Below are 21,674 nucleotides of genomic sequence, written 5' to 3' on the forward strand. Positions count from 1 at the left end.
AGCAGTGCCCTTGGGGCAGAGCCAGGTAGCCGAAGAGGCACCCACGCACGCGAGCCGCATGCCCACGCATAAATGCACGCGCGCGCGCCCCGCATTATTCAGGGCCGTGTTTCACCTTAGCCAACGAGAAGGCACGCCACACCTGTCGAGGCGAGCTCTCGCGAGATTCTAAACTGGCTCTTTCGGAAAATTTCCCTTGAGAAACTAATTCGGAGATTGTGCGTTGTCTTTGACGCGATTGTTTTAACGCACTATCGTTATTGAGGATATCTATTATCTGGAAAAATCTAGAAAACCTGGAATTTTGAAGGAATATTTTTATCTTGAAAAAAAAGAAAAAAATTTCGGGAATTTTCGTGAAATTTTATTCGAATTCAGGGAATTTTTTTTCAAAAATTCTTTCATTTTGTTCTTATATTGCAAGCATCGATAATTTGATTTGGGCAATGATTGTGAATTATATGTTTCAAATATATTATATATTCAATATATTATATAATCAATATATACATATTATAAATATATATCTTTCTTTTGTGTTCCTAGCAAAGATACTGAATACAATATTGAGTACACATTTTTCTTGTAATTCTTACAATTAATGATAGAAAATGAAAATATTATGCAAATTAAAAATGCTTATCTTATAAAAGTCATTCAGTTCTTCTCAGTACATTTTTAAATTTAATTTAATTTAATTTAATTTAATTTAAAATTTAAGTTTATTATTTATTTGTATGACTGAAAAGCATTAGAAAATGCACACAAAAAAATTTATTTTAAAAAATTACATTTAAAAATTCTTTAATTTTATCTAAAATTTTGAATAAATTATTTGAAAAATCAGAGAATTTCCAGGAAATTCTCAGATAATTCTTTTACAAGCTTTGGATAGACATCCTTCTATTCTATTCCATGATAATTTTTTAGTGTGCAACTTGTAACATATAAATACTTTTTTACAATTATTAAATGCCTTTTACAAATTATATATATATATATATATATATATATATATATATATATATAATTTTTGTTTGTCTTGGAAGCATACAACTGTTGCTCTTTATGGTATCATCCGTCGTCGTTTACGGAGAGCGACAAAAATATGTACATTTTAGTGACACCAATGGGCTCGGTCGATGTTCGAAGCATGACGTTAAGTGTCATCTCATATATTCACGCCAAGAGATTATGTCTCGGAGGATGTATGGAATGCATATTCGCGCTTCGAATTTACGACTCCTTTTTAGCTTAGTCATGCAAGAAATATTCTGGTGATTTTTTTTTTTTTAATGAAATAACGTTAGCTTTTATTTCTCAAAATTTTTGCGTTATATTTTTACAATTATTTCGAAAGCTTTCATTATAAATTACACACGTTACACATGTGTTGAACTCATTATAATTGTATTCAAATATATTTACGAGAGTATTAAAATTTAATCATATAATTTTATCATCGTGAACATTAGTTTACTGCAATTTATCAATTTGTTTTATTTTATTTTATTTTATTACTCTATGACAAGCTTTTAAATTCTCTTATTGGCATGATTAACAAGAAAGTGACGTCCGAAACTTGTGTTTCGCGAAAGACATTAATTTCGATTTCTATTCCTTAACACACAAAACGAGTTTCTACTTTCCATTGCTGTTAGACTTGGGATTTGCGACATTCACGAAAAGACTTCGTAGGCGTTCTTTCGTAAACGGCCGAGAACGACAGGAATATTACTGTAATCTGTCCCGCGAGCCTATTGTTTCCTTCGTATGCAATGCACAGGTATGCACGCGACGGATTGCGATCTAGGAATTTCATGCACGCAGTGTAGGAAATGTGCCTTATTCTACGGACACTCGTGTTACAAATGTCGCATTTGAATAAGAAAATTATTTAATTGCGCTTGTATTCTGTATGAGCATTTTTTTTTTCGTTAAAATGTATATCTTGATATATAAACATATTAATAGTAAAAATAAATATTAACGAATTGATAAAAATAATTTGATAATAAATTAAAATGCGTAACGCGTGTATGGAGAAAAGAAAAAAAAAATAGAATTTACACTAAAAATAAAATTTTCTTTGATTAAATAAATATATTTTATTAATATTACTATTTACATATAGTAAAAATTATAACTTTTAAAATCAATTATTTTTAATAAATTTTTAAATAAATTTTCAATTTTTTTAATTTAAAATATTTATTTGAAGATAAAAATTATTTATTAAAATAAAGGAAACCTGTATTTTTGGATCAAGAAGCCATAAGTTAAAAAATCTTTTTTAAAGATAATATTTTGGTATAATAAGAGTAAAAAAATAAATTCTTTTTTCATTTGCAAAATATATTCTGCTTTTATTTTATATCTTATTAATTCAAATATTTGCTGCTTGATTGAAATAACTAATTGCTTTGCAAATATTTAAATAAATAATTGTTTTTAATAAGAAAAATTTTATTTAAGTTTAATATATTTTTTACTTTGTTTCGATATTTTTGAATATAAACATCGATATATTAATGAAGAAAGAAACTTTGTTTGTAAAAGCACGCCTTGTGAAAGAATCGATGCAATATTGATCGACAAACTAGCTAGTGTACGATCGTGCTTCGTTTCTAGTCTTATCGTGGTATAAATGAACTTGTTATTATTGGCCGTTATCACGTCTTACAGTTGCGAACTGTCAACGTTAGAAGTTCATTAAAATTTTCAGTCAATCATATATATTATGTCGGTGTTAAATTTCTTCTATATTTCCTGACTCTAAAGATCTTCATTAATTAACATTGATGTTTCAATAAGAATCGAAGATATAAAAGTCCACCTAAAATTCTGCATTTTTGCAGATTAGATTTTAGTGTAATTTATTTAACGTTTTAAAAACTTTTAAATGGGTCTTGAATAATATTTGTTAACCATTCTATAATGTTGAATGGAAAGTTTTTTTCTATTTTAATTTTTGTACACAATATATATATATTTCTCTTTCTTTTTTTATATCTTTTTTTTTTAATTTATAGCAACTAATTTTTGCTTTATTATTCAAATTTACTTTTATATTTTATTTTATTCTTATATTTTACTTTATTCTTAATCACAATTACACTTCTATGATATATTTTTAAATTAATTATTTAATTAATTTTAATACTTTATTTTTAATTACCTAATTATATGTTAACACAAATTCTAATTTTAGATAGCTTATCATTAAATAATATCTATTTTGACGTAGATCAAATACGAGAGATACTCATCTGTCACTAGCATGCTGAAAAAAAAAAAAAATGAGAAGATGAGCTATTTTTGATGAAATTGTAACAGCGTATAACGGCACACCGCCTGTCCTTGATCTACGTCTAAAGTTTCAATTTAATTACACCGATAACGAGACGTTTTTTCTGCTCCGTTACATTGAGACAGTGTTTGCGCATTCGTTGAATACTCATCGCATAATGTCTCATTTACTCTACTCTCATCAATTGTTCGCGGTACAAAGCGCTATTGTTGAATCATCGCACTTTTTTATTAACATCGGGCCCTCCTCAACGAATTTAGAATAATTAAATTTTATCACGCGACACGCCGGCGCTTAATTGCGAGGTGCCCTTCCTTTAAAGAAATTTTCGACGAATTGCGTTGCAAAAAAATGCAAATGAGTATAAGCGCGAATAAAATTATCCGATCCTTTTTAATCCCGCGATTTTAATTTTGGATTTTAATTTTTAATTGCCAAGGATAATCGCAGTACACATCGAAGTTGTATGGTTTCTTAAGAATGAAGAATTTCGACAAATTGCAAATCTTTGCAAGCATCGAAAAATAAAATCGCGGCACGTTTCACGCGATCGCACGCGAAGTAATTATATATGCGTGTTGTGCGAAAAAGAATGCTCTTCGGCCTTGAGTGATTCTGAGCAACGCGCTAACAGATTTCGCGGCGATTCGTGAAAACAAACACGTTATCAGGCTTACACAATATCTGTCGCGAATTGGAGCGCCCGTCATGGATCCACCTAATGACGAAGGATGGGGCGGGGGAGGAAGGGAGGGGCTCTCGTCATCGCGCAAATATCCACGAGAAGTCGTCCGACCGGGGTGGGAGAAGAAGGAGTGGATATAGGATACGGTTATAAACTTGGATTGGCGTTTTTTTCCGCGAATTTCTTTTTATTGTACACGTTATGTATACGCGATAAAAGAAAAGAAGAGGGAATGACGCGCCGAGTGACGGCTGATCTTTGGAATTTCAGCGTAACAGGAAATCATACGCTCAAATGTCTGTTTACCGGTCGTCGTTGCGTAATTTTTCTCCGCAACGCCACGCGCGACGATGGATTATTTCGATTAAATTAATTTCTCCAAAGCTGACGACATAATCTTAACCTTCCATTTTTTTCTTTTTTCTTTTTTTGTGACGCAATACAAAATACGTTGGGATTATAACGCGTATTTGTTTTACGTACGCTATATTTTTATTAATTTTATACAGGGTGTTTTAAAATTAGACCGATAAACTTCAGATATGAAGACCTTTGACTATCTGAAGTTTGTCAGGCAATTCTGGGACACCCAGTATATATAAAAAAATTCGATAAATTCGCTCTCCATCGTTTATTTGGGAAAGAAAAATTTGATTAAGGATGTCATTGGCATTTTTTTGCGACAATCGCATCTTTGTAAAATACTAATTCAGTATTAACACTCAGTTTACGTAATTGTCCTTTAAATAACGATCGATTATTATGTAGCGCGCGCGTGCGCCGTGCGAAGAAAATGAGATTGAAGAACGCGGTATAATCAGATGTCACTCACGCAACTGACAAAGCGTTATGCGGATTCCGCTGCGAGTCGGAATGTTGAACAATATGTCTCTCGGAGTATCTGATTTCGATTTCCGTAGACGTGGCATGAGAGGATATATGTATGTATAACACGGGATGCCTTAATTTAATTCATCCCGTACCTTCCTCGCTCGAACCACTCATCCGATGCAATATTTCGTTATTAATCATCATCAATTAGCGTTTATAAAGAAGACGTTAATTACAGAGCAAAATTGATCTCTTCATATGTTAGCCTTTAATTGAATTAATAGAGATAGAGAAACCACGTATGCGTGGCAAACAAGCTGAATAAATATTTGACAGATTTAACTGACAAATATATTCTCCTCTTTTTATTTTGTTATTTCACTCGCGGGGTATTCTTTCAGCGAGAATGTTGTGTTAATCATTTCTTTTAATACTGCAATATGTGAATTTTTTAAATGTAAAACTCCGTAATATCTTTTCCAGCAAATCTCTAAATCGCGCGATATCTTTTACATGGAATTTTTTGAATTAAAATACCAGATCAGTTTATAGTTTCGTCCTTTTGCAATACCAAAAGCATACTTGGCATATAAATTAAAAATACTTTTTATTTTTTGACAGATAGTTTTCTGATGCTGTTATTTAATTTTGTAGTGATTTCTTTCGCAAAAACTATATATCGAAATTTTAATATAAAATAGAGTAGACTCTCTCCCTCTCTCTCTCTCTCTCTCTCTCTCTACATATTGCGCTTCATTACGCATTTTCATGGACAATTTCCTTAATCTCCTTTCTGTCGCATGATTCACGGTCTCGGTGTGCCCTTGGCCTTACCGGCGATTCTGTCCTACTATGACGACGAGAAACAGAAAGGGGGAGAAGGAGAGGGCAAAAAAAAAAGAGAGAGAGAGAGAGAGAAAAGAAGAAGGTCAGGAGCGTACATCGCGACACGAGGGCACTCGGGGAACGGCCCGAGGGGGAAGGCGAGGTGGAAGGGGCGGGGAGGGAGGGAGAGAAGGATAAATGAAACGCTGAATGTGTGCGCTACGCATTCGACTACGACGGCTCTACGACGGACGGTATGCCAAGGTTGAAGCGACTTACGGCAAAGTTTAACGTTTTCCGCGGGCTGCGACCGTCGCCGATCGTGTGGATCCAACGAAAGCACGTGGCCCCGCGCGAAATTCCTCGTATGTCCTCGTCGAACTAACAGAGTGGACGGAAGCGAAAGTGCTCCGCACTTTCGCGTTCCGTTCTCCCCCCTCGCTCGTCTTCCGGCAAACCTACATTGTTGTTAATATAAGTCTTACGATATTATGCGAATGCGACGAATCGCAAGTCCCTTTAACAGCAGTTTTTTTTTATGAGAAAAATAAGCGTTTTTTTCATTTTTTTTTTTAGATATTTAATATCTTTATATTTTGATTACAGTAAATTGATTTTTTATTATTTTTAACTTTTTAGATGATAGTATTGAATTAACAATTATTATTTTAAATGTAGCTCGAATTGGCTATTTTACGAATGTAAGCGTCTTGTAAATTAAAAACCAATTTTTTTATTTTTAACTTTATCTTTTTGAAAACAATTTTAGTGAATTAATGAGATTTTTGCAGTTAAGATGATATCAAACACGGATAATTTTCAATTAGATTTATAATAAAAATTTTTGTTATGTATCTAATTGAAAATTATTCGAATCGCCTCAAAGGTCTCAATCTATTAAAATTGCCTTTGAAAAAAAGAAAGTAAATTAAAAATATTAGAACATTAGTTTTTTTTCATCGAACAACGAGCGCGAAAAAGCACTTTGATGAAATGCCGATTAAACATATGTATCTACATCCTGCTGACGCGTGTAATCTGTAAAAAATTTTGCGTGCGCATAGAAAGGAAATGATTCTGCGTGAAAAAATTTACCGGGGCGATTATGTTAAACATATTTTATTTCCAAGTACCACGACAGTCGTGTATTTTTATACTCACTCATAATGAGTCATACCGATTTTGATTCTTGGCCTCGCAATATTAAATTTAAAATTTCAAGATTGACTTATCAAAAATATAAAACGAATAATTATCATAAATGTCATGTGAGACAAATAAGAACATTATATGTTATTGTCTTTTTTTTTTTTTTTACTTACATGTCATTGATGACACAACGTGACATGATATACGCATCTTACTTAAAATCGGCGATTTCCGGAAAGCGAGTCATACATCCTCGCATTCTTTTCTTTCCGTTAATGAATGCGACTTTAGGATTATTTCGGTTAACGACTTGCGACACAATTATTTATAATTGAGTTATAATTTATAATTGAATATATCCCGACAATAATTCATTTTAAGTAAACTTCCTCTTAGTTAATTCAATACTAGACAGTCTGATTTCTTTTTTTATATCATTAGATAACAACTCGATAATAAAGCGTGTATATATATTTCATTTAAAAGGACAAATTAATTATAAAAACATATCGGCGCGAAAATTGATCAATAGAATAAGAAAAAAAAAATTATATTTTGTAAAAAAATTTTTTCTTTTTATTGTTATAGGTTTACTAAACCGCAAACGTTCGCGGATTGCATTGGAAACGAGCTTCCCCTCGGCTGGGAGGAGGCCTACGATAAGCACGTGGGCGTTTACTACATCAATCATGTCAATCGTAAGTTTTTATTCTATTTCTACTATCTTGATTGAGAAAGTGTGCGCGCCGAGAACTTGGTCAGATATTCATCTTGCGATATGAGAATCGATTAGAATTATATATCTGTGCTGTTACATAACATATGGGTTTATGCATGCATTTTTCTTCTATCGATAATTTCGATCGAGCAAAAACATTTTTTAAATAAAATGAAAAGAGTAAAATAAAATGTTTTATAACTTAAAATTCTCGCTATTTATAAAGTTGTTCTTTTTTATTAAATTTTTTTTTTTAATAATATATATATGTATTATTTTAACATCATATTTTATATTATATGATAATAATTTAAAAAATAAAATTATATATATATATATATATAATAATGAAAAATGATAGATATAATAATAATAAAAATAATAATAATAATAATGATAGTAATAATAATAAATTAAAATTCACCGATGCGATATCATTCAATGTCACTCCAGGCTTCCTCTTCTTCTCTTGTTTGACCTTTTCTTTCTTCGTAATACTTACATGACACTCATTTGCGAAAACATGATTAATTACGATCGCGCGCGTACTAATCAGAATACAATGATCACGTGGCACTTTCAATGTGACTAATCCCATATAACTTGCATTGTATTTTATATTGCGATTGGAGAACGTGAAAGTCACACAAATTTCAAATTGACTGCAATAATAAATATTGTGTGTCAAATTTCAAAAGTTTAATGCTATCTTTATATATTTATATCTATGCTATGAAGATGACATACGAAAGTTCGAAACGTACATTTTTTAATAAAATTGATATTTATATATTTAAACTTATATTTATATTTATAATAAATTCACTAATTTTTTAATAAAAATAAAATGTATTTTAATTTTCTCGGGAGGATCTATAATATTTCTATAAATGCAAGATTGACTTTACGACAAATATTATTTCAAATTACAATTCCTCTCAAACTGAATTTTATTTATCTATTTTAGAGATTAATATCTTTTTAAACTTTTTGTTGCATATAAGTTGCGATATTTTTAATATACTTGTATTTTTTTTTTTCTTTTGTTTTGATGATTTATAATAAGCTTACGCATACACACACATACGCATGTTGGTTCTTATCTGCCAGTTTTCTCATTTAAATATATTATTCACGTAACTTTGCATATCTTTTTTTATATGAAGTTTTTTTTCGTATTTTCTCATCGCAATATAAGAAGGCGCGCGTCACGGGCGATTAATGTCGTATAAAATGTATCGCGATTATAGTATCGTGATTAACCGTGTTTTCGCGAGTGAGCGTATGATAAAGCGGAAAAGAATGGATAAGAGAGGAGGAAAAGAAGATCCGAAGAGGCGTCGACGAAACAATTATAGAATGGGTACAATTTATAAATTGTTTATTATTTATTATTTACTTGTGAAATTAATTAACTACTTATTTATTCTGCAATAATCTATTTTAAATTATCACTTTAAATTATCACATATTATAATACGCATAAAATATTACGGATTTTATTTTATGTGAAAATTATATAAAATTAGATATTATATTATATAAAAATTTTTAACACAAAATATTTGTATCAATTAACATTTTTTTTTTTTTTTTCACGTAGATACATGTAAACTTTTCAAACGTCAAGTTTATATGTTGAAACAAATATTTTGGGGTAAAAATTTATTGTATTAAATATTTTTATTTATTTTATTAAATATCTATTAAATCTTTTTTTTCGATAAAAATTTATAAAATTTATATTTAAAAAATTTATATTTTGAATATTTCTTTTAAGAACGATTGAAAAATTTACAATTTGAGCATAATAATTAATTTCTAAAGTATTAATAATTTTGTGATTTTTTTTTTTGTATTTACACGTTAGCAGAATCATTGAAAGAAATATTGCGAGCGAAATTTGCTTGGAAGAATGCCACAAGCATTACGGCAATAATTAACGCGACGACGAAGGCTCCTTGTTTCAATCTTGTGTCATTTGATTAATGTTCGCAGAGACAACGCAATTGGAAGATCCGAGGCAGGAATGGCGGGCGATACAGGAGGCTATGCTCCGCGACTATTTGCAGACCGCACAGGACGTACTCGAGGTAAGCTTTTCACAGAAACAACTGATCATAAACATTCATCTGTTTTGAATCGCCGAGCGATCTCTTTCGATCTTAAAATACCATTTCGTAAAAGCGGAATTGATCCGTTAATCGCCCCTCGTGTCGATGAACCTCACTTTAACCGAGATTAAAACAGTTCGCGCAAAAGGAGGGAGGGGGAAGAGGGGGAAGACTGGTAGAATTTCAACGAGGGTCGACGAGGGCGGCAGGAAGTCAGTCCGTGAGAAATCATGTTACTTCCGGTCATTCGGCATACCCTACGTACAGCACAAGCGCAGCAATAGTAGATTAACGCACGATTAACTACACGTCCCCTTGTAAAATAACGTCGGTGCATCGTGCGTATATGCATCACGTACGCGTTGACATTATGTTATTGGAAAATTATGTCAGTCACGTCACCCCGCATTTTACACAATCGCGACGAAGTCTAGAAGGAAAACATTCTGAAAAATAATAATAAAGATTATTGCGCGGTAGAAGAACAACAGAAATTTTTATATTCATCATATTTTAATAATTTCATATTTTAATAATTTGTGCACTCTTTTCTATGGGAGGAAAAATGTATTAAAATATATTAGAATTGAAATATATAAAAAAAATATATTGAAAAAGATATTTTAAAATTCCGCATGTGTGCGTGACCGATTCGCGACGTATTGCGACATTTCTCGTGCGAGAAATTTCTTCGGTAATTCAAGGATCGCAGCAGGTAGCTAATTCGAATGCTCGCGAGGGAAGAGAAGAGGTACTTTGGTATTTAGTCGGTTGACGCCAGTCTGGACCCGCGCCGGAATGCTCTTACGTCATGCGGCGCGGTTGCGTTACGAATTTTTGGTGGAATGTGCGCCAGGTGAGAGGGAGAAGGGGAGAGAACGAGAGAGAGAGAGAGAGAGAGTGGGGGGGGGAGGACGAGCGCATCACCGGCTTTAATCCAGAGAGCAAACGAAAGATACGATAATAATATTTATCGATGGCGGTGGCGGGTCCCGGGCGCGGGCGAGAGGGGGAAGGAGGGGAGGGGGGAATGTCGATGTACGGTATATTTATTTCGGGCGAAATACTACGGTCATGATGTCATCGTCGATTTTCGCAAGATTACTTGCGTGTGGCTGGGATTCGCGCGCGATTCTAGTTTTCGAGAGAGAAGATCCCCTCGCGTCCGAAAAGCATCCTCTTATCTCTCGTCGACAGCTGCTTTCTCACCGCGACGTTCGAGATTCGCCCGATATAAGAGAGACGATATATCACATAACCGATTGCATAGAAATATTCTACGTATTCTTTTTGCGTTTTCGAATTATTTCAAGAGCTTATACGCACACCTGAGTAATATTTCAAGGAAATACGATATCTATATCTATAAAATAGAGAAAATCTATTTTAAGAGATTTTATTTCAAGAAATTTGAAATTGATATAAGAGGAGGAGGGAAATTTAATATTATTTAACATTTTGACATAGTAGTTTTTGTTTTTTGTTTTTTAAATTAATTAATTCTGATATTTGTGTCTACATTTGAAAAAGAAAATTGCAGGGATTTTTAATGATTTTATCCGAATAAATAATAATAAATAAAGTAATAAATAATAATAAATAAAAAAATAAATAATAACAAATAAAAAATAATAAAATAAATAATTTTCTCACTGGTATAATGTCATGATACTTGCAGACTTAACAATCATTTTTTAATACACTTCTTACGCTTTGAAAATCATTGACAATAAGATACTTAATGCAAGTCGCAACGATTAAGCAATTATTGCGCTCGTAGAAAATTCGCAGTTTCGTGCGCAAACGCTCTTACTGGCAGAAATACGTCTGCGCTAGAAGTAAAGGTGTGTTAACGCGCTTACCTTCGATATGTGGATACATCCTTTTGTATATATCATCAAATTAATCGCGGTATAATCCTCGCGTGCGATTGTATACGTGGGAAATAAGATATCCAAACCCAGATCGTTACCAAGAGATAATGTGTGGGTTCTCACATTCTTAAAATTCTTGAAATATCCCGAGCAACGTTCCCATCAAAGATATACAAATCTGATAGGCGACCGCGTATATTTTTCTTTTCGTATCCTTCTTATTTTTTGCAAAATTTGTAAATAAAATCTACACTTTTTAATTTTATAATAATTCTTAAGAGCTATAAAGAGATTCTTTGAATAGAAAAATATTTTTATGAGTACCCGAGAATTGTATTTTTCAGTATTATATATATATATATATATATATATATATATATATATATATATATATATATATATAGGATGTCCTGGAAAAATCTAGAAAAAACTGGAATTCTCAGGAATTTTTATTCTTGAAAAATCAGGGAATTTTCATGAAATTTTATTCAAATTCAAAGAATTTTTTAAAAAATTCTCTTTTTCATCATTTCATTCTTACAATTGATTACAAATTATATGTTTCAAATATATTATAAGTATATTATAAGTATTTTTTTCTCTTTTTGATTATACGTTTATTGTCATAGCAAAAAATACTGAACACACATTTTTAATTGTAATACTTACAATTAATGATGGAAAATGAAAATATTATACAAAAATTGTCTATCTTACAAATGTCATTCAATTCTCTTCTTAAATTTAATATTTAATTAAATTTTTTTCTAAATGTCATTCTTAAATTTAAATTCTTAAATTTAATATTTAAAATTTAGGTGGTTTATTTTTTTTAATGGGTGAAAAGCATTAGAAAATGCACACAAAATACTTATTTTTTAAATTTCACCTGAAATTTTGAATAAATTACTTGAAAAATCAGGAAATTCCTCAGGGAATTTTTGTACAAACTTCGGATAGACACCTTGTATATAATATCGTCGTAACTTTAAAAAAAAAAAGAAAGAAAGAAGTATCATCAACTTATATTACTTCATCGATAAATTTCATCGTTCACTCGGCAAACTTTTCCGTGGAAACACTATTTGCACGCGAAATTGCAAGACCATTTCATATCATCCGACAATGAGAGTAGTTTCACGTGCTCGGCACTTGAGGCATTAGAGGAAACTCGCGGTTTCCTTCCTTGGGGGTTTTACGCGTCATATATACGATGCGTGCGTGCGTGCGTGAGCGAGCGAGTGCCCGCGCGCGCGCGCGCACTCTCGCGAGCGTAACGCGGAGAGCCGGGGCTTGCATTCCGATGCAAATAGCCCTCTCCCCCGCCCGTCTTCGCCTCCTCTCTCGCTCCCTTCGTCTCTTTTCGCGCTCGACGAGCGCGGAGAGACGGATAAGCCGCGCGGGGCCAGTAACGTCTCACCGCGACTCGGCGCCGCGATGCATTTCGCTCTGCGAAATTTTCTGCAGAAAAATATTCCCCCCCCTCCCTCCTCACCCCCATCGATCGCCTTAAACGTAATGCGCGTGAAAGTCCGCGTATTTATTATCATGATTAATACATACTCGTACTTACTTTAGCTGAAGATGGATCTCAAGCGTGTCGATATTCGACTCGATTTACATTCGTAACTTGAAAACATCGCGTAAAAAGGCGTAAATTCCAGGCGTGAATCCGCTCGTCGACAATTTTATGCAGCATGATAAATGAATGATATATGAGTCGACACACAACTTTGTGCGAATTTATGATCGGGAGTGCCATGTTTCGCGCGACTTTCTTATACTCGGCGACAATGTTTCTTTAATTTACGACATTGTTGGCATTTCTAAAATTTACGATTCGTTATTTTCAATAACGACGAATTTTTTTTTTTTTTTTGAGATTAACCAAATGGTAACCTGATAATTAATCCGCTGATAATTAATCTTGTGTGATATTTTTATATTTTTACAATTTATTTCAACTTGTCGATGTAAATTATTATATATTAATTATAAATATAGGAAATGAAATGCAATTCGAAGATGTTGTATCGCGAAGACAAGTCGTCTTTTGCGATGACTTTCTGTATTCGAACGATGACTGGCCGCGCTCGTGAGAGGGTCTGTGACGTAACCTTCAGGAATTTCGAAAGTTTAGTTAGCAATTTGCGAAGACGCCACGATTAACCTTGATTGGAGGAGTTTACCTAAAGTTACGCCATTCTACAATCGATTTCTTCATTTTCAATTGCTACCGTTCCACCGGAATTTTTAGTAGCAACGAAAATTATTCAAAGAATGCGAAGAATATTAAATAAAATCCAGAATAATTTTTGTAATTAAACAAGTTTAATGTAAATATTTATTATTGGTTATGCAGGGGTGTTCCAGGACAAATCAATGCAACTTCAGGATTTTATAAGAAATTGAGAATTTTAAATAAAAAAAATTCCTTCAAATATAGGCCCGAAAATGCTTTGTTAAAAAGTTAATAGAGCTAATAAACTTCGAAAAATCACGTTTTTTTGATGATTTTTAAAAATGATTTTTAACTTCAAAACCATTTATTTATTTGAAAAAAGTAATTTGGAATGAATCTGATGGTTAATTAAATAACAAACTAAATTACAATTTTATTTACTTTTAATAAGTTCAAAAGAAAATAAACTCAAGACAAAGAAAAAAGAACTTGAGAAAGCCATTTTTCGATGGTAAACAATTTGTATAAACAATACAATTGTAGTGTAAGCAATGCAAACGTAAAAATGTTCTTATTAAATTTTGATCACAACTAAATACTTACAGAGAGTTTATTAGCTACAATTTTTTAACGAAGCGTTTCCGGGCCTATATTTATAGGAACCTTTTTGTTCCAAATTCAATTTTCTATAAGACTCTGAAATTTCATTGACCCGATGTGGAACATTCTGTACACACACATATATCATTTGAACTTGAAAATTACTTGTTCTTGAAACTAATTGTTTTACGAAACTTAATTAACGTTTTAACGTCTAGCGGTATCGTGTCTACGTTCGATGAATGATTAGCAAAACCCATCGTCGGGTAATGAATAATTACTAAACCATAAATCTCTCTCACGTTCCGTAGCATCGTGGCTGAATCCGTAATTTCCCTCGGCATTTGCGAACATCCCAAGATCGAGAATAAAAAAAAAAAAAATCGAGAAAAAAAATCGTAGTTTTTAACCTCGCACCGCGATGGTATTTGTAAGTCGTAAAAAAAAAAATATGTCAATGCCTTTTTAGCAATATTTTTTTTCTGATGCTGCAGGTAAAGCGAAGTAATTGTGAAAGTGACATTGGTCGAGATAGGGAATCGTCTCTGCCTTATTAATATCGTAAAATATTTTTTTATAGCTAAAATAATTGTGACGTAGAATTAATCATTCATAATAAAAGAATGACAGTCGTACATTCAATATATTTTATATGTATGTACACACACACACACACACACACACACACGAGGCAATAAATTGTATATCATTTTTATAGAAAATAATAATAATAAAGGACTCTCTCTCCTTTTTTTTGTATCATCGGAAAATATCAGCTCAACGTCCCAATTACCTCCGTTCGACCTCCGTTGCATTCGGTAATACCGATACTAACTAAAGTATTCGAAGTGAAAGTATCGATTATTCGGTTAGTATCGTCGCAGTATCGTTGCAGTATCGTCGTAGTATCTGAGAGAGAAAAGACTCTCTGAAGGTTGGGGGCGACCTCGCGATCTAGAAATTCCACGGATATTTTGTGCGCCGCAACGCAGGATTTCGTGCCCGCGTGCTCGATTTTTTCTGAGATCTTTATTTCCAGGATCCGAGATGACACTTTAGTCTCCGTCTCCTGCATCTTCACTCTGTATCTGATCTCTCATCTCTCTTCGATCGCATCCTCTCCACTCTGATCTCTCTTCTTCTGCATCGTCCCGTCGATGCGTCGATGAGAGGAATGTTAATTGCCATTTATTTTTGCCCGCTCGGCCCGTATCGCGCTCGTCGGCCCTCTCGCGCGGACAGCTACAAAACCGATTATGACACCGCCGGAGGAAACTGCGAATGTCTCGATGCCGTAAATCATGCGGTTCGCGGATCTCATTCGAAAACGCAGGTGCGCGCGCCGGGACTTTCTTCATTCTCCTCCCCCCCCCCTCTTTCTCTCTCTCTCCGTTTGGTTTCTGCGTTGTTCGTACGTTCACGTTGGTTCGTTGGTCCATCCGTCCGTCTGTTCGTTCATTCCCCGATCGATCGATCGAAGCCCGGGGAATTTCATTCTTTTAGCCGGCGTGTACGCGCGGCGCGTACGTCTTTTTATTTATTTTATTTTTTTTTTTCCCCCCGCCGCGAGACTCGTTTCCTCCGCTTGATGTTTCAACTCCGCGTCGTCCAGATGCGGCCGCCGCCGTGAATCGCCTGCGCGATTCGAATGCGTTTCCCCAATCGAACTTTTTATTTATGGCTAAAAAATTCCGGGTACTCTCCGACAGCTGTGATTGCCAATCGCGCGCGCGCGCGGGCACGAACAGCTGCTTTTTTTGACAGCACAGTCGCTATGTCTCGCCTAAACTTGGAAGTTTCGAGAGCTTTGAGAAAAAGATCAGAGGCGCTTTCACGTGCGTCTATTTTTATTGAAATATAAAAGAGGTCGACTGCCAATCTCGCCTCGTCTCCCGCTATCGATACTCTATCGCTTCTTGGAAATCCCTTCCCGATGAACACACGCGTCTAGAGGGGATTGATCGCGGGGGTTTTGAAGGTTGACGTGCCACGCGTTTCCTCGTCACTGACCAGACTCAACGATACGCTTGTCGAGCGTTCTCGGGACCAACGTGGAAACGGGAAACTCGGGAAGGCGACCGTCTACAAATAGGAACCGGCTCGCTCTTGCTTTCGAAACAGGGCAGCGACGAAACAGGCGTGACCGTTGGTCCATGCAGCTTCCGTTTAGCTCCGACAATGATGATTGTCGGCATCGCGTGCACGAGTGAAGTGATTACGCGACGTGAGATTATATTTCTATCCTCGAATTTAATGGCGAAATTCAGGAGAAGTTATGCGCGACGATATATGGTACATGTGTGTGCCTCATAACGGTTCGAATCCGAAGTCTCAAAGTCATTGACATCGTCATTGACTGCGTCGATCGTTGGCGATTTTTGCGAGATACCGTCTGCCTAATCGCCGACGAACGAATCGCGTTCATAATTATTTGCATATATTTTAGTTTGATTATTCGTATATTTTGTTTTCTTTTACGCGAGAGACAAAAAACGATGACATTTCTATCATATAATTCCTTGAACGAGATGAATGTAGATCAAGGTGTCTGCTCCCTGAAAAAAAAAAATCCAGAGAACTTGGAATTCTCAGGGATTTTGTTTTTATTTTGAAAAATCAGGAAATTCTTATGGAATTTATTTTTTGTATTCTAATTTTATGGAGTTTTATTTTGTACTTGAATTTTTTTTATACTTAGGGAATTTTTTCAAAAATTTTATCTTTGATCATTTTGTTCTTATATTGCAAGCATTTGATTGGCAATCTGATTTGGCCAATGATTGTGAATTATGTTTTAAATATATTATAAATATGTATCTTTCTCTCTTTGATCATATGTTCATTGTCATAGCGAAAAATATTGAATACACAATACTGAGTACACATTTTTTATTGTAATTCTTACAATTAATGATAGAAAATGAAAATATTAAGCAAATGAAAAATTCTTATCTTACAAAAGTCATTCAGTTTTTTTCATTACATTTTTATATTTAAAATTTAAGTAATTTATTTTTTCTTTGTATAAGTGAAAAGCATTAGAAAATGTATACAAAAAATTTGTTTCAAAATATTTAAAATTTATTTTAAAATTTAAATATTTTCTAATTTTACCTGAAATTTCGAACAAATCACCTGAAAAATCAGGGACTTCTTTTTTTTACAAGCTTTGCGTAGACACTGTCATGTATGTGAATATTATTAATGGCGATTATTATTTATTTTTAATTGAAAAAACTTTATAATACGATTCACAGCACGGGAACTAGAAGAATTAATTAGAGCGCAAAGAAATTATTAAATATCTTAAGAATAAATTATCTATCTCAGTAAAATACGCATATTCTCTCTTCTGGATGTTACTTTTCAAATAATAGCAGTCAGGAACGAGAAATATATAAATACAGCTTTTAGAAAAAGGCAATGCTCCTTTTTTTTTTGTTGCGATCGTATCTTTTCAAGATATATTCTAGTGTGATTAATGCGCGAAGCGTCATGGATCTTTTCAGGAAAGTATAGAATCTAATTTTTATAGAAAATATTCCTAAAATTGAAATATCTTTAAACGTGACTACAAATTGATCATTGAAAGACCGTATATATTTTCTATTGTCGTTTCACGAGAGAGACATTCCGCGCATGCCTTCTCTCTCGCAATTCCCCCTATCATCTACCATCGCGGGCTAACAATAACGTAATCTCGGCGGCTTAGTAAAATCAGTTCGGAACGGACTCGCGGTATCATGGTATGCGAACTCGTGGAGAACGAACGAACGGTTTGGAATTCGATAAATGTGAAAGCGGAGTCGCGTTCTTTGCAACTGGATCTGCAGCATGGCGTATATATGCTACGTTACATTGTGCTCCTCGTTTCTTTTTCTCGCGCTCCCGCTCATTGAAAGCATACTTGGATACGTTTATGTGCTGCGCGCCAGTTTCATCTCAACATTGTAACTGTCAATGTGCAATTGTTTATTACAATCAGCTGTTAAAAAATGGTCTTACCATCGTACGCCTAATAATCGGAGCGTATTATCTGCACGAGATACATACGTATATATATATATATATATATATATATATATATATATATATATATATATATATAGTATTTGCATTATTGATGAACCAAATTACTTTGAAATAAAACAGCATTTAATTTAATTTAATTTAATTTAATTTTATTAATGTAATAACAAACAATATTTTATTAATGCAAACAATATTGAAAAACTTTTAAAGCTTGATCATAACTTAGATAGAAATATTTTTTTCGTCTTTTCTCTTGTATGCTTCTCTCCAAAATATTTCATTAATATATCGTTTCATTTTAAATGTGAAAAAAAAAGAAAACAAGAACGAGGAACAAACTTATTTTATTGTTCCTCACGATCTTGATTACTTTGTTCGGATCTGATTCCTCGATTCCTAGATTCCTCGACTTCATACACGAATGATTGCTGCTTCGAAATAAATAAAAATCGATCGGCCTGATAGCGCGGAGGAGATATTCCATAGGGTTACGATGATTCGTGTGGCACTCTGGTGAGGTCGGCTTTAAGACGGTGACTTGGCAAGCGGCGGGCAGACAAGCCAAGCGAGGGACGGCGAGGCAGGCAGGCAGGCAGGCTTGCCACGAGAGATTGGAATGTCTCCCATCCTCTCGAATTGCCCTCCCTCGGCCCTCCGCCGCACGTTGCTCGCCATAGGCTCTCCCCTCGGCCTCTCTCCCTCGCCCGATGGGCCCTGCAGCTTCGCGGTTAGCGGGCTGTAGGAGAAGGGGGGGCGGGGAGTCAGGGGAATCGAGCGTAGTACGTGGCGTCGAGAGGAAGGGGGAAAGAGGGGCCTTAACGCCGTTCTTTCGAGCCTCAATGCATCACGAAGAAAAGATGCCGGTTCCCCGCTCTCCCCTTCCCCCCGCGCTCACCTCCCCCTCCCCTCCCCTCCCCTGGATTTCTGTTGTCCTTTTGGTCCCCCTCGGACATTTCGCTCTTTCCTCTTCTTCTCTCCTGCCTCAGTCTGAGATGTTCCCCCGGTTCTTCTCCCTTCTCGCTCTCTCTCTGCCCTGTCTTGCCTGCCCATCTTTCTTTATTTTTCCACTTGTCTCTCTTTCTCTCAGTTTCGCGTAACTCGCACCATGGGACCCTTTTGGCTATAGTGGCTACCGTGTTACGCTCGCGTAGGGCCCCCAGGCGGTCCACAAAGTGACGCACCGAGGAGTCACGAGGATTGCCGAGGGCGTACGATGGAGCCGGAACGAGCGGATATATATGCTACCGTTCGTCTCCTCTCTAAACCCGTCGGGATGATGCTGCTCCTCTCTCGCGCCGCCGGAGATGCTCGTATAATCCTTTATTTCCGCTGTCGGCGTTTTTAAATTCCCCGTTTCATTTTTTTTTTTTTTTTCCTGTACAGTGTCGTATCTATTTTCGAAGATATTAGAACCAGAATTCTCTATCAAAAAGATATGGACCATCGAATAATATTGGAGCATGAGAGATTTTTAAATTTATTGTTTAAATATTTTTCATATTTTTATTTTACTTTATTTCATTTCATTTCATTTTTGTTATTCAGTTAATTTTAAATGATAACGTTTCTCTCGCCAACAAAGATATATTATTCTTATTATTTTCGAGATTCTTCAAGCATCGAAATTGAATGCATCCGCTCGTTCTTCTCACAAATTTACTCGTGCCAGCAGCGTACACCTTTTTTGCACGCTCGACTCTTCCCGGGGCCCTACACAATTATTTTTATCTTTCTCAGGAGGTGAACCCTGAGAGTATGCCCCGCGAAATTCCCACATACCGGGGCGGAAAAAAAGTTTTACTCTCTCATCGGTATTGTGTGCCATTGGCTGAAACATTCTTCTTATCATAATTCCCTCGTTGCTCCTTCGTTCAACTCTAACTCGTTCGTTTTACTCTTTCAGTTTAAACTCTATATTTAATTCGATGCAGTCTGCATATGAGTGGAAATATAGTACAAATTATATAATATAATTTTTAGACACGTGCGCGCGCGAATTCATGTCTAGAAAATTTTTTCTTCTGAAAACATCTTATCGTTAATTTATAACGTTTTTAAACCTTATCATAATTTACGTAAAAATTTTAACATTTTTTTAACAAAAAATTATATCTATATTCCCTAGAAAAACTTGGAATTTTCGGCGATTTCATTTTTGTCTTGAAAAATCATTCTCATAGAATTTTATTCGAACTTGAAGGAATTTTTTTAAAAATTCTCTCTGATCATTTTGTTTTTATACTGCAAGCATCGACAATTTGATTGACCAATGATTGTTTGAGATGTATGTTTCAAATATATTACAAATAAATATCTGTAAAAAATATTGAATATACAATATCGAATACACATTCTTTATTAATTATTAAAAATATTTTATAATTATAATTATAATTAATAATTTTTAAAATTAATGATAGAAAATGAAAATATTATGCAAATGAAAAATACTTGTAAAAATCATTCAGTTTTTCATTTTTAAATTTAATATTTAAAATTTAAATGATTGATTTTTTTGTACAAGTGAAAAATATTAGAAAACGCAAAAAAGTTTATTTTGAAAAGTTCAAATATTCTCTAATTTTACCTAGAATTTTGAATAAATTACCTAAAAAATCAGGGAATTGTCAAAGAATTTTTTTACAAGCTTTGCATAGACATTCTTTTATAAAAATATGTGATGTAATTGCGGTATATAATTGTATTTTTTTTTATCAGTTATTCAAAAACACAGTATCAATATTTTGCTATCTGCATGCGTAAAAAGAAAAGAAGAATCGCTCGACTAAAAGCTCTTCTTTCACGACTTGGTGTTTCGAGATTTTCTTGTTTTTGTTTTATTTCCCCCCAAGAATGTATCCCGCGAAATACCTCGGCCGCTTTGTCATTTCATTTGCGAGGATTTCGATTCGGTATATTAACCGCGAAAGATCCGGCCACCGCGCTTGTGCATGCCGTTTATGCTGGCGTGGCTTTTCACATTCCTATAGCTCTCCTTCTCCAGGGACAAACAATGTTAACGACCATGCGAAGGGATCGGGATTCCATCTCTACCGGGCGATACATAAATAGGCCTACGCTTTTACTCGGCGAGCAGATATATACGCGTACTCGTGTTATTCTTCCTTTTTTTAAGCGACTATTTTTAGAGATCCGACGGAATTTCACGCTTCTCTGCGACGTACTCTCGCACTTCTCTTTCTCTCTTCGCCTCCTTCGTCTTCTCTTTTTTTTTTCTCTCCATTTTCTCCTTTCTTTCTTTCTCGAACTCTCTTTGTGATGTGCTTCTGTCTTAACGTCTCTTTATTGCACATCATGCTTTCTCTCTTTCTCTCTCTCTCTCTCTCTCTCTCT

General features: G+C 34.3%; 1 protein-coding gene across 1 annotated transcript in view; it reads left to right on the forward strand.

Moving 5' to 3' along the window:
• Positions 1 to 21,674, forward strand: part of LOC126855106 (protein kibra) — a 58,897-nt gene that overhangs the window by 10,783 nt on the left and 26,440 nt on the right. The window contains exons 2-3 of the mRNA XM_050602482.1: positions 7,389 to 7,498; positions 9,517 to 9,611. Of these exons, the coding sequence (XP_050458439.1) occupies positions 7,389 to 7,498; positions 9,517 to 9,611 (205 nt within the window). The remainder of the gene's footprint in view (positions 1 to 7,388; positions 7,499 to 9,516; positions 9,612 to 21,674) is intronic.

Source organism: Cataglyphis hispanica, chromosome 15 (assembly GCF_021464435.1).
Source record: "Cataglyphis hispanica isolate Lineage 1 chromosome 15, ULB_Chis1_1.0, whole genome shotgun sequence".
Classification (NCBI taxonomy): domain Eukaryota; kingdom Metazoa; phylum Arthropoda; class Insecta; order Hymenoptera; family Formicidae; genus Cataglyphis; species Cataglyphis hispanica.